The sequence below is a fragment of the Bombyx mori genome, chromosome 8 (assembly GCF_030269925.1).
Source record: "Bombyx mori chromosome 8, ASM3026992v2".
NCBI lineage: Eukaryota > Metazoa > Arthropoda > Insecta > Lepidoptera > Bombycidae > Bombyx > Bombyx mori.
In genome coordinates, this window is record NC_085114.1 from 4,202,210 (window position 1) to 4,217,184 (window position 14,975).

General features: G+C 34.5%; 1 protein-coding gene across 6 annotated transcripts in view; it reads right to left on the minus strand.

Moving 5' to 3' along the window:
- Window positions 1-3,077: 3,077 nt before the first annotated feature.
- Window positions 3,078-14,975, minus strand: part of LOC101737432 (fibroblast growth factor receptor 3) — a 245,863-nt gene continuing 233,965 nt past the window's right edge. For all 6 annotated transcript variants that reach the window (XM_038012432.2, XM_038012431.2, XM_062669671.1 and 3 more), the window contains 3 exons: window positions 13,434-13,635; window positions 3,998-4,209; window positions 3,078-3,442 (listed from right to left, as the gene is read on the minus strand). In XM_038012432.2, the coding sequence (XP_037868360.1) occupies window positions 3,135-3,442; window positions 3,998-4,209; window positions 13,434-13,635 (722 nt within the window). In that variant the 3' untranslated portion in view covers window positions 3,078-3,134. The remainder of the gene's footprint in view (window positions 3,443-3,997; window positions 4,210-13,433; window positions 13,636-14,975) is intronic.

A 14,975-nucleotide genomic window follows, 5' to 3' on the forward strand; every position in this document is an offset into this window, starting at 1 on the left:
ACTAGTTACGGTTACGCTGAAATAGCTTTTCAAGGCTATCACCTTAGGCAAGAAAAAATAAATTATGTGGTTTATCGATTGCTCATTGTCTAGGTGCTTATTATCTATATACATACTTACTAGCATGCATACTTATATTTACACGCATATAAGTATGCATGCCAGTCTCTTGTACCTATAATTACAAAGAGAACCTTAATTTGGGTCCGGATGACCTTGCGTGATTTATTCCTCGCAGTTATTATTTAAAATTTATAATTACATTTTCCTTATTGTTGTTGTATGTTCCAATTCTATCGTATTTCATATCTGAGTAGAAAATAAACATTTAAAAAAAATCACTTACTTTGAAATTCTTAAATCACTTTCGTGCCGCCGTAACATTTTACGTTCTCTCGTCAAAGTTCATTGCGAATGTGAAATTGAATTTCACTTTTTAATTACGAATCCCTCAATGCTTCATTGAAATCATAGGAATAAATTTCATAGATCTATTTCTATTGTTTTTTTGGTACGAAGATATCATACGTGACTAAATAAAGTTTTCTATTTTTTTCTATCTCCTAAGGTATTATTACAGTTTGTCGCATGTGTATCTGATTTGGTGTATTGTAGTGGTTATGCTATGTAATGTAATGAATTATTGCTTTGAATTAGATATCAATCAAAAGGGTTCAAGTAAATTGATAATTTTAAATTTTATTATTAGCTATTGTTTTCGTGGAGGTCGTTAGATTGACCCCGCTTTGGTTTTCGTTTTTTTGTCGTTGTTTCTTCAGTACTCGGCATTGTTGTAGGTTGAGTAGTTGTTGTTGGTGCTTCTGATGTTGTTGTTGTTGCTTCTTTTGCAGTTGTTGCTTCTTTTGCAGTTGTTGCTTCTGTTGTAGTTGTTACTTCTGTTATAGCTGTTGCTTCTGTTGTAGTTGTTGCTTCTGTTATAGTTGTTGCTTCTGTTGTAGTTGTTGTTGCTGCTGCTGCTTCTGTTGTAGTTGTTGCAGCTTCTGTCGTTATTGTAGATTCAGGTAAAGTCGTCGATTCTGTTGTTGTCTCCGTAATATTTGCAACTTCAGTTGTAGTTCTTGCTTCTGAGGTTGTTGTAGCTTCAGAAGTTGTTGTTACAGCTTCAGTATATGCAGTAGTTGCTTCAGTAGTTGTGGTTATGGCTTCAGTAGTAGTTGAACTTTCGGTAATATTTATGGTTTCAGTGTCTGTTGTTCCTTCAGTACTAGTAGGTGTTTCCGTTGTAGACTTTGTTGTAAGATCAATACTTTCTGTTGTAGATTCAGTCTTTTTAGATATCGGCGGGGTAATGTTAATGAAAACCAGTTTTTTCTTTAGTTTGACTATTGGATATGTTTGGGGTTTTTCTTTTTTCGGGCCTTCTAATATTCTTTTGAGGACGCTCAAGGGCATCCAATGACCTGGCATATCTGCTTCCACTGGGTTAGCGATGAACATGATTGGGTCTCGGGCAGGGTTTGGCCATTTCACAGCTGCTATCTTTGTGAACGTGACTACAGTCAATGCTTGGTATATTTGTAGCGATAACACTGAAATTATATTAAGATATTAAAAGTTATATTATAATCTTCGTCGTTATGTCCGGATCAAGAATAGAGTACGCGTTATCAACTAATGAGCAGAATTCATGAATTGAACAAAAAAAACACTTACTTTTAATGCTTAATTAATATTTTACAATTGATTACATCACATATTTATGCTTTGTTAGAAATAAAAATCGTTTATCGTTCCTTCGTTTTTTACCAAACAATTCCGACGAATCAGCGTTTTACTGTACAAACTCATATTTACATACCTACATATCGTGAAAATTTAATATATATTTTATAGCGGAACGCTTCGAATAAAATATTTTATTTGGCACCGTCGGTATTTGATGCCGGTTTGCTGAGGTTTGTTTTCAGTTTTTTTAACACGTATTTATTTAGAGAGTAGATTTTAATTTCTCAATGGATTTCCAATCTTCAAAACTTAATGATCAATTTTATTGTTTTGCTGTAGAGCTATGTAGAATAGTTGTACTAAATCGCGTGCATCGCAACCTTTAAAGTAGGTTGTACAGATTCGTTTAAATACGATATTAGTGGTAAAAGTTAGCAGTGCTGAACAATCTAGACAATTTATTTATTACTATTACATTATTGTTTTTATATTACTCAATTATTCATTTGTTGTATCCCCACCTGGCTGAGCCTTTGCTCGCCCACCTGTCCTGGTGAAACTGGAAAAGGCCAATAGTAATACTTCAATCATAAAAAAAATAATGTATACAGACAAATATAACACGGTTAAAATAATCGATACGTGTTAATTGCTATTCTCAAGATAAGTTTGCATATTTATAAGTTCCGAACAATAGCAATTTGAACCTATCTATCCAGCAATTTCACCCGCTCGACAGAAGCTTCTTCTCCACCATATAACACTATACACCATAAAACAATCGTAATAGCAAACTCCGCAATACGAAAGAGAGGTCCATGATTGTGTTATATGAACAGTGAACGAGCCACCGTATCTGCTATGGGAATCTTGTCAAGGACTAATCAGCTGAGGGTCTCTGGTATATAAGATCTTCAGCGCTTACGGAGCAATTACACTGAGATTATGAAGACTAGAATAGAATAGAGTATTGCACCGGAATTATACGAATCTAATTTGGTAATCTGTGTAACAATGTTATTGTGAATTAATTTTGCTCCTGGTATTTTCATATAATCTAAGATTCGCATCTTGCTGAATGTGCTAATGGCGCTTCTATACTTGCTGATATTCAGTGGGTAGCAGTAGTATGCACATAAATATGCTTAGCTAATTTAATTCTTCCATTAATGAAATTCCCGTGTGCTGATTCGACTTACCTAAAAAGTGCTTTCCACTCCGTGAATCATACGGAGTTGATTTGAATTTTATGCAGAAAGTTGACTATAAAAGTAATTCAAATTAAAATTAAAATATGGATATAGGTTTTTCAACTTCAATTATTGATCATAGACCAAGATTGTTTTTAATGTTAATGTTTAGTTTTAAGGTAAAATGCGAGGAAAATATCGTTTCTTTTTTATAGACATTTACTTGTGCAAAGAGCATAATAACAACAATAAAAAGGATCAGTCTTTGTACATAAGCTGGGTGTCCCCGGGGAGTGGGCTTGGCAGAGTGTAATCATAATCTTTGAATCCAATGTCTTCTTCTGACGGTGGAAGCACGCACTCCAAATCAACATACAACTGCTGTTGGATGACCAGTTTGTCCACTATTTGAGCGAACGTTGGCCGGTCGTGTGGATCGTCTGACCAACATTCGACCATTAATTCGTAGAGGCGCACTGACGCTCGCATTGGCTTCGGCAGTCTGCCGCCGCCAGTCAAAAATGCGGGTACTTGGTAGTTGCTTAGTTCCGCGTAAGGGAAACCACCTGGAATTGAGAATTGCTTTTTGTAATTTGTGTGGTAGTAGTATTCCTTTTTTTATTGCTATGATTAGTGAACCTAGACCTTGACTCACTAGGTGATTAGTCATCAGCCATTGACATCGATAAATGCCGCCACCTACCATGTGACATGAGTTCTAAGTATCAACGACTTCAAACCGAAACGGATTACTGCTTCACGGCAGAAATTGGCAGGGTGGTGGTACCCACCCGTGCGGACTCACAAGGCTTCCCTACTACCAATAAAAAGTAGACGGTAATGTGACGAGGGGCGTCCTAAAGAGGCTTTTAATTTCTATGTGAAAGAAGATATGAGAGATAAGGGTGTGAGTGTAGGAATGATGTATGAATTTAAAAAAGAGTGAAATCTTGCACCCACACTAAATTAGTGGCAAAAACAAGAGGGAGTTATTGCCCTCGAGCTTAGCATTACCAAACACTTCTCCAGCCTTAGAATCCTATTGCTTATCTGAGCGTTAAGTAGTCATTATAATGGAATACTATAAGGAACTTCTATCAAACAAGTAGTTGGAAACTTACCCAAGGTGGCTATCTCCCAAAGCAAAACAGCGAAAGCCCAAACATCGCTTTTGCTGCAATATTGGGAATGGACAATGGCTTCGGGTGCTAGCCATCGCAGCGGCACTGGCTTGGAACGCGTGTGGACGTACACTCCTGATCTGGAGAGGCCGAAGTCTGCCACTTTCAAGACTCCCGTGCTATCCACCAGGATGTTCCGAGCCGCCAGATCTCTGAAAGGGACGCGCTTATTATAAGTTTAGAAAGTTTTAACACGTTCCTATTTACCACATTTAATAAGCATCTATCTCTCATTAATCTAACACAGTGACTAGTATGGTGGCTGTTACTCTGTTAAAATTATTTCATTATTTATTGTATTAGTTCCTTTATTAATTTTAATTTTATATTAGTAGTTGACAATTTTAATTTTAATAATTTTGATTTGGTTTCATTTTTGTTGATTTTTGTTTTTAATCATTCTGATAAATTGTAATTTTAATTTTATTGTATTTTGATTTCAATATTATGTAATTATTTTGTATGTTAAATTTTATGGGCTTAAGTTTCCTGAAATAAACGCATTTCATTTCATTTCATTATTTTTGTAAAAAGAAACAAGTTCGCCTTTAACCCTTTGACTGCTATGTAGGTCAACGGTGCCCTACGTGGCGCACTAAATTATGTCGATTTCTTTCTTTGAACTTCTTACTAAGGCGTTGGAATATGCTGAGACTAAAACAAATTTCTAAGGGACTAAAACGTATATTAAAAACAAGGGAAGCAATGCAAAGTTCGACAATCCAAGTTTTTTTTCCTACCTAAGCTGAGAGGCTCGAGAGGCTATTTCAGCGTAACCTTAACTAGTAGGTGAGCTCACGGGGCTCAAACCTGACGAGGTTGCTAACACGAACCCTAGCAAGAGCCGTGCTTCGCAGAATGTACCACCGGATCGGAAACGCGACACACTGAGTAGATCTGGCGAGAAACTCAGTGGGCTGTGTCTGAGGGGACAATCCAACAGAAATCGACATAGCTATTTAATACTTCATTGCGTCAGTCATAGGGTTAAAGGTAGTTTCCAATAGACATATCTTTGCGATCGACTTGGAAAGCCGCTTAACCCAGAGCAGAAACGGCAAGAAACTCAGGTACTTGTGTTTTTTTGGAACGAAGTTCCTTATCGCGCGTTGTGAAAGGGGGCTAGACGGAAAAAATTCTTACGAAAAGTTGTCACGACACTTTTTAGATCCGTCATTCTGACCAATCAACGTGTAGGCGCTTATCGCGTGACATTGCTCGTATCCGATTGGTCCGTGTAATGAGTACAGTTTCTCGAGATAGCGTTTCAACAATAGTAATTTAGTTCATAGTATTGTTTTTTTCTTCTTCATAATGCCGTAATTTATTATTATAACTTAAAAAAAAAATTACAATTCCTTCACTAATTAATCCAAAGGAACTTCGTTCCTATCCGGTGTCCCACGATACCACACATATTTTTGTTATCTTTGTAGGCAGACGAGCATAAGGCCCACCTGATGCTAAGAGGTCACCATCGCTCATGGACGTCAGCGATGCTAAGGGCAATGCCAAGCCGCTGCCTACCGTTAAGTATTCTTAACAAGCCTCGTTTGAAGAAGGACATGTCATAGCGCTCGGGAACCACCGTGGAGGGTGTTTCAAGATATGTGTACATTTCGTTACAATTTTTAGAACGATATAAATTTTTACTACGATTTAGTGAAAAGAAATGGCGTAAATATTTGTGCGCTACTGATCATTGATCACACATACAGTACTTTTATTCACTTAACTCAACAAAAAAAATAAGTGTTCAAAATATAGTATTTATTATTTAATTTTATGTTACGTCAGAATTCTTTTAGGTGTCCTTTTTTGTTTCTTCTTTGGTTATTTGAAGTTTGATTCTTCTCAAGGTCCAATTTAAATTTTATCAAGATCTGACCAATAGTTTTTGAGATAAGTGAGTCAATAGTGCGTATTTAATTGACTTCAACTACATTAATGATATTATATAGTAAAAGCTCCTCATTCGCGTTTCCTGCATTCGCGTTTTCACTATTAGCGGATTAAAAAAACCGACCCAATTCATATGCTCGCGGATAAAGATTTCTTTGTTCACGGATCTAATCGGCACATCGGTATATACATATTGATAAAAACAATTCCAATATGTACGTATACGAATGCAATACCGTATTTACCATAAGGGCACACGGGGCCGGTGCCCAGGGCCCCCATTCTCAGGGGGCCCCGAAGGATCGACAAAATCTCTCACACATTTATTCTCAAAACATTTTTGTCGGGCACATTACACTATTTTCACAAATCAATAATCTTATCAGAAGGTATTTTCAAGGCATATACTACGCCATTACATCGATTCCTACTGTACTAATTAATAATATTTCCGAACGCATCCTACCTAATTTACTAAGTGCACCATCTAGCAATCACGATAAAGGTTTCCGTTATCGTAATCATAACTAAAAAACCAGTAGCATTCTAATATCATTAATGACATATTTTATCATACCGTATTTGATTACCTATAATAAATGGTCATACTCAGTAAAAAAATCTTTTTTTACTTTCCAAAAGGGCTTCAAATTCTTGTGTGCCCAAGGGCCCCAGCCTAATTTAAGACGTCCCTGTAAAAATGTCCTTTGTAAACGCGCTTTTCCATATTCACGGTTTCTGTCATACTTAAAACATGTCAAAACTTATTATGTTCACTTTTCCTTACTTGCAAGACTTACCGACAGAAAACAAAATTAGATTTAATATTAATAATGCAATTTATAATGCTTTTGATAATAATAACTGCACCTTGACATCCAAAAAATATGCATTTAAATTAATAGACATAAATAATATAATAAATTTTAGAAATTTAAGGACATCAAAAAATGACTTATTTAAATTAAGTAATAAAAATTTTAGACAAGTAGCAACATCGCTACAGTATTTTATACACAATTTCCTAGCTATAAATTTAGCTAAAAAAATACCTGCTTCTATTGAGCAGGAAAAAAATATGACATGTTTTAAGACTTTGGAATCTGCTTCCAATTTAAATTAATTAATAAGACAAAAGAGTCACACTCTTGCAATTACAAATCAATTAATACAACTAGATTATACCCATCAAAAGACGTTAACGTTTCAATTATTAACATATTCAATTTGGTGCATCAAAATTTACAAGGGATGATGGGTAAAGAGCTAGAAATTGAAATGTTTTTAAATATGCATAATATTAATGTATTCTGTGTCACTGAGCACTGGTTTAGAAATTATGAATTATTGTTTAATTTTAATGATCACCAGTTGTCAAGTTCCTTCTGCAGAGAGAACGCTATTCGCGGTGGCTCACTGATTCTCGTTAGTAAATGTTTGAAATGTAAGGAACGAAAGGATGTAGTGGCCCTCTCTGTTGAGAGAATTATTGAAATTTCCTGTGTTGAGCTTGAGCACCTCATTGTTGTCTGCGTCTACAGACCTCCTGATGCGTTATATGATTCTTTTGAAAATATTTTGGAAAATGTATTGCTGAAGCTTTCTGTTTCTAATAAACAAATTTTTGTATGTGGTGATTTTAATATTAATCTTTTAGAAAACACAAATACCACTATTAGATTCAGAACACTGTTAAAGTCATATAACCTCCCAAACTTATTTTTAGAGCCTACTAGGACAACGACCACATCGGCAACATGTTTAGATAACATATTTACAAATGTAACACCGATTAACAAAAAAATTATTAATCAGTTAACATCAGATCATAGTGGACAATTTGTGTCTTTTGAATCTAATATTAATTCTATAGATAAAAATACTCTTGTGATTGTTCCTATTAATAAAAAACGAATTGAGAAGTTTAGAAATAATATTAAGCAAGAACATTCAGAAATTATTTATAACCATAACCCAAATTTGTCATACCAGAATATGTTTGAGAGAATTAATTTGGTCTTTGCTGATGTATTTATTCCTAAAACTGTAACATTAAAAAACAAAACAGTGTTCAGCGAGTGGGCCACCACCGGAGTGTACAAAAGTAGAAAAAAGTTATATGATCTGTACTCTGAAAGAGCCTATAATAATGATGAAACATTTCATCAATATGTCAGGAACTATTCAAAAGTATTTAGAAAAGTTTGTTTAGCGGCAAAATCTTTACATTTAAGTGATTTAATAAAAAATGCCCCTGACAAGATAAAGATGACTTGGAACATCATTGGTAGAGAAAGTGGAAAAGTCAGAAATAGCCACCAAGAATTCTCATTAAAAATAGATGAAAATCAATGTAATGAAATTTTTAAATTTAAGGAAATTAATTCAAGCAATATAATAAAAAGTTTTAATAGCCTTAATGTAAAAAATACAGCTGACTTGTGGGGAATATCAGTAAAGGTTTTGAAGTCTGTAATAGACATTATTGCTCCTCATCTTGCTAGTATTTTTAATGATTGTATTAGGTGTGGTGTACTTCCTGACTTAATGAAACATAGTAAAGTGATTCCTCTTTTTAAATCTGGTAGTACTGATGACCCCTCTAACTATAGACCTATTTCAGTACTCCCTACGTTGAGTAAAATCTTTGAAAAAATAATTTTGACACAACTTTTAGAACATTTTAATTCAAATAACCTGCTTCATAATAAACAATTCGGGTTTACCAGGGGTCGCTCTACAACTGATGCAGGTGCTTATCTAGTCAAAAATATTTTTAAATCTTGGGAGGAATCACATGATTGTCTTGGAATTTTCTGTGACTTATCCAAAGCATTTGACTGTGTTGAACATGAAACATTGGTGAGGAAACTACATCACTATGGTATTAGGGATGGTGCATTGGAACTTATTACTTCCTATTTATCAGGACGGATACAAACAGTAGATGTGAAAGGTAATAGATCTTCAGGTACCTTGTTGAAAATGGGTGTACCTCAGGGTTCCATTTTGGGTCATTTTTTATTTCTAATATATATAAACGATTTACCTAGTTTTATTGAATCCCGACACGAGGTCGTATTATTCGCAGATGATACATCTTTATTATTTAAAATTAAACGACAATTACAAGTCAATGACGAAGTGAATGATGCGATTTCGTGTGTGGTTCATTGGTTCCGTATCAATAACCTATTATTGAATAGTAAGAAAACTAAATGTATTAAATTTACTTTAAAATGTATTAAACCATCTTTAAATGTGAGACAAGTGGATAGTGATGTAATTGTTTCTGAGGAATCATTGGAGCTTGTTGAGTCAACCGTATTTCTTGGTATAACAGTGGACTCCAAACTGCAATGGGGACCTCATATTCATAAATTGGCGAGTAAGCTCAGCTCTGCAGCATACGCAGTAAAAAAAATTAGAATGTTAACAAACGCGGACACGGCTCGTTTAGTTTACTTTAGTTACTTCCACAGTGTCATGTCCTATGGCATTTTGTTATGGGGCAATGCGGCCGATGTAGAAACGATATTTATTCTGCAGAAAAGAGCTATACGCGCTATTTATAACATGCACTCAAGGGAAACCCTGAGGGAGAAATTTAAAGAAATTAAAGTTCTCACTATGCCATCCCAGTACATTTTTGAAAATTTGATGTATGTTCGTAAACATATTGAGGAGTTTCCTAAAAAGTCGGACATACATAATAGAAATACTAGGAACAAACACAAGCTTGTTGTGCCGATGAGTAGGTTACATAAGATACGAAATTCATTCGGGTGTTTGTCTGTGCGCCTGTACAACAAAATCCCACAAGATGTTCAGAACCTACATATACATAGGTTTAAGAAAACTGTTAAAGAACATCTGTGCAATAAAGCTTACTATAAAGTCAATGATTATCTAGAAGATTGCACAAAGTGGGAATGAGTTGCTCGCTCCGGGCATTTCAATATTGTAGTAATTGTTACGTTATAATACTCATTGTAAAAAACTCATATTTAAAAAAAATAATGTAATATTAAAAAATTAATAAATAACAATTTATTAAAAAAAAAAAAAAAACATGCCCGCTGAGTTTCTTGCCAATTCTTCTCAGGACGGAGGCTAGTTCTTGTGAATTGGCGGTAGTTCTTTTGACGTTCAACAAGTATGTACTTTCATTTATGTTGAATAAAAATTTTTTGATTTGATTTGCTTTGATTTGATCTGTAATCGCGGCATATTCACGGAACGTATACCCCTTAAAAGAATGAAGAGCTTTTACTGTACATATGTACTCATTTTATTTTGTTTAAGGCGATTTTATTTTTTTGGTCAAACTTTGCATTATTTTAATTTTACTTGTTTTAATGCACACACATATGTATGTATATAATGTCGGGTGATGTAAGCATGGTCATTCAACTACACAATTAATTAAAAAAAAACAAAAAAATGTTCAAATCACGACTATAGATATATATATAAACCATAGATAGAATGTGACATCTATTCATCGTTTGACTTCGCATTATGTTCTTTACGAAAAATAGGTAAAGAAAAATATGTTTACGAACCATTTATTTATACAAAGCTCATTCAAGAACGGCACGCACAATATGACGAGAAACGATTTACATCACTTGCTCGAGCGCCCCAGTTACTCACTGCTACCAGGAAAAATCCGGGCTTTTCCCGGAAAGCTTGAGCCTACGGAGCCCGGTTAAACCCGGGTATATTAAATTTAAACACCGGGAGACATCTGCCCGGGCTTGTTAGGCAAATAATCCTGTTTGTTCTATCCGCTGCGATGTCTATTTGTTGTTTTTCGTGTAATCGAGTGTTTTTTCAGGTGTTACTGTGAGCGAATACGTATAATATACCTATCTCAATAAATTTAGAATATTTTATAACAACGATTTTAGACAAAATTTAGATGCTTTATTTCACAGAATATACTTTTATTTAATGTTTACCTTGTGTATTAAAAATCAATCGGAATTGGGTACGCAATATATAAAATTAATTTTAATTGACCATTACCGTTTGGAGTTAAGGCAAGTCTGAAAATATGTACTATGAGACTTCTAACCTCTTCCCGGAAATTGGCGCATACATATTACGTGTACGTTTTATTTATTATTATTTAAATATTGATTTTTTTGTAGACTTGTTTGGTTTTTTGTTTTAGCTATCTTTTTGTATATTATTATATATGTTTGTTTTGTGCTGTTGGTAAATAATAAAAATATAAATACGCTTAATGGCCACATAATATGTGGACATAATTTTTTAAATTGTGAATATTTCACGATTTTTGTATACTTTTTTATGGTTGAATTGTTTTCAACATAAAATGAATAAATCGCAATCAAGAATAATATATTAAATTATTATTTTTTTTACTTTGAAAAGTTCGTCCTTGGTGAGGATAAGTTTTTAAATTAACTGTCAGAAGTGTAATAGATTTTTTTGAGAAACGGATTATTTTATAAAAAAAATATAGACAACGGTCTCTTTAGTGTTAAGCTATTGAAGCCTATAGTTTACATAGGAATGCCACCGCCCAGATGATATCTGCGGTGTCTAGCAGGATTACTTACAATCGCATATTCAGTTATTTACTATTACTACTACTACTTTATTACTAATTGAAAACGTAAAAGAGGTCGCTGCTATTGTAGTTTAATCTGAGGTTTTTTATATTATTACAACTATATATATTTTATATTATTATTTGTAAATCTAATAAGATCCTTCTTACACAATGCACACATTACGCGAATAGAAAAGACGTCAAACGAGATTACGAAATGCAAACTGAGTTTCTCGCCGGATCTTCTCAGTGGGTCGCCTTTCCGATCCGGTGGTAGATTCTGCGAAGCACTGCTCTTGCTAGGGCCAGTGTTAGCAACACTCCCGGCTTGAGCCTCGTGAGCTCATCTATACGTTAGGGTGAAGCTGAAATAGCCTCTCAGGCTATTAGCACAGGTAGGGAACATTTTATAGGTCATCATCTAGTTTTCTAAAAAAAAACTAAACTAATTTCGCTTACTAAGAATCATAATAATTTATAATCTTTTGTAGAGTTGAAATATGTACATTGTATTTCAATCTAGAAAACCGCTAAATTATTGGGAACCCGATTACACCGCAGTATGCGTTGCTAAGATACCGTTGCCAGGAGCGGTACCGGCTCAAGGCAATATCCGCAGACATTGTTTCAGCATAATCGACTCTATCCGTAGCAAGTTAAAGACCATTATTTTATATTCGAATAGACGGAAGCTTCATAAAATAGGACCTTGTTATCAGCTACTATTTATTTGTATGATGAGAAGTTTCCACTTTCGTGCCCTTTAGAATATTATAATAGAAAATAAATCGCTACTAGGTACCTTTACATTATTGAAATATTTTAATGGGTAAATTGTCAGTTCGTGTATTGTTTTTTTAACTTTTTTTATAAAATAACAGTATTTCCACGAAGGCGGCTTGGTTATATTTAACCGACTTCAAAAAAAGAAAGATATTCGTGACGAGGACACCGTGAGAGCGTGTTATGTTTCATTGGTATTAAAATTACCGATTTCCCGAAAAAATATAGCTAGTACAGCTGCTGATCAATAAGCTCGTCAACTACGTCTACTACGGATGCTTTAAAGTTCTTCCAGAAGATATGTAGTATGCCACTCTGTCTTTTAATACGCTTTTATTAGCTTCAGACGTATGTATGTTAGTTTGTAACGGAATCTTTGAACATGATTTTGACCCCCTTCAAAACGTCGGATTAACTCGAAATTTGGTATACTTATTAAGGACCGATGACAATTTATATGTATATGTATAACTACTGATACCATGCACCCCACGCTTTTTTTACAATAAAATCATTTTTTCTTACACTATTTTTAATTCAAATTTATTAAGATTTATTTTCTATTTTTTAGTTGGATTTTCTATAAAAACGTAAATCTGGCAGTTAGTACTCAAATGTCTCACTATCCATACACAACTATAATATTTTACCCTATTTTTCTATCTGGCTATCACCCTGTTTCGACGTGACATAATAAATAAGGCGGTAGTCTGAAAAAACGGGACAGAAAGCAGTGTATTCAGTTGTGAGCAGATATCTGAAGATTGTACAAGTGGAGTTATAATTTTTTTTTTTTATTGATTAGGTCAGTGGACGAGCTCACAACCCACCTGGTGTTCAGTGGTTACTGGAGCCCATAGACATCCACAACGTAAATGCGCCACCCACCTTGAGATATAACTTCTAAGATCTCAAGTATAGTTACAACTGCTGCCCCTCCCTTCAAACCGAAACGCATTACTGCTTCACCGCAGGAATAGGCAGGGTGCTGGTACCCACCCGCGCGGACTCTCAAGAGGTCCTACCACCAGTAATACATGGTTTGATGTGTTACTGATGATTAATGGCATGTTTTTTTTAGAATGACGTGATATATGAATTCCTTACCTATGCGTGATCCCTCTGCCCTCCAAATGCTTCATTCCTAAAGCGACTTGCAACGCGTATTCTCTCATAGTCGTACTATCTAAATGTAACGCAGGCTCAGCCACGTAATGGTCTCTTTTCATTAATTTATTTATTTCGCTGTCTATGTAAAGTTTTTCGTCCGACAGTGCCGGATCCGAGTCGCTAAAATGTGTGTAATCCGCTGAAATAAAAAATAAAGACACTTAAAAAAATTACAGAGCAAATTGGAATCATGAATATTAGACGTAAGTTCTATCAGGCGCTATTTATATTATTTATTTGAGCCACGCGAGGAAATTGTTTACCGTTTTTGTGGACAAGAGCGAAGCTATATAGTCCAGCTGAAGTCAACGATACTCTTGGAAAATTATTTATTATAATATGTTGTAAACAAAATGTAAATAAATAATTCTGATAAACTGGTGGTAGGACGTCTTCTGAGTCCGCGCGGCTAGGTACCACCACCCTGCCTATTTCTGCCGTGAAGCAGTAATGCGTTTCGGTTTGATTTGATTTGATTTGATTTGAAGGGCGGGGCAGCCGTTGTAACTATACTGAGATCTTAGAACTTATATCTCGAGGTGGGTGGCGCAGTTACGTTGTAGATGTCTATGGGCTCCAGTAACCACTTAACACCAGGTGGCCTGTGAGCTCGTCCATCCATCTAAGCAATAAAACAAAACAAAAAAAACAAATAAATGTTTTTCGTGTAGGTAAGTAAGTAATCGAAATTTTTGTTTTTAAGTGTAATTGTGAGTGAATATGAATAACATAAATTTTTAGATACTTTATACTCGTTGAAGTAATTGAATATAATGAGCGTATTATTATGTAATAGCTTTACGTCGGAAACATCGACCCCATGAACTACATATTTTTATAGTTATATAACGTGGGTGGAGACCAGTGTTCAATAGTGAGATGAAAGTAATATTGTTTCACGGGGCTCAAACTATTTTAATATCGAACTTCGTGAAAAATATCCAAACCAATTATGGGGTTCGACGTGGAAATGTAGCAGATGGACTTACTCTCTTATTTAAGTTATTAATATAGATTTTATTGTATGAACTAATAATAAATTTCCTGAGTAGGTACTTTGACAAACTGTTATTCAAAAATAGTTAGTCTTCAGCTGTAAGTAACAGCTTATCTATACCTTCGACATTGTTGATGTCCATGAGCCACGTGGAAAACATATCTGTGTGCTCAGTGCGAGTTTTTTAACGTTCTCGATAGCGTAAAAGTTAACTCAAATTTTTCTTACACAATTTTTAAATCAAATATATTTTCTATTTTTAGTTGGATTTTCTATAAAAGCGTATTTTGTTAGTTTTTTCAAACTGTTATTTATTTTTCATTTTTTAGTTGAATTTAATTTTTTTAAATTTTTTTTGTATTGATTTAGTAATCGGTCCTTAATAAGTATACCAAATTTTGAGTTAATCTGACGTTTTGAAGGGGTCAAAATCATGTTCAAAGATTCCATTACAAACATACATACTTCTGAAGCTAACAAAA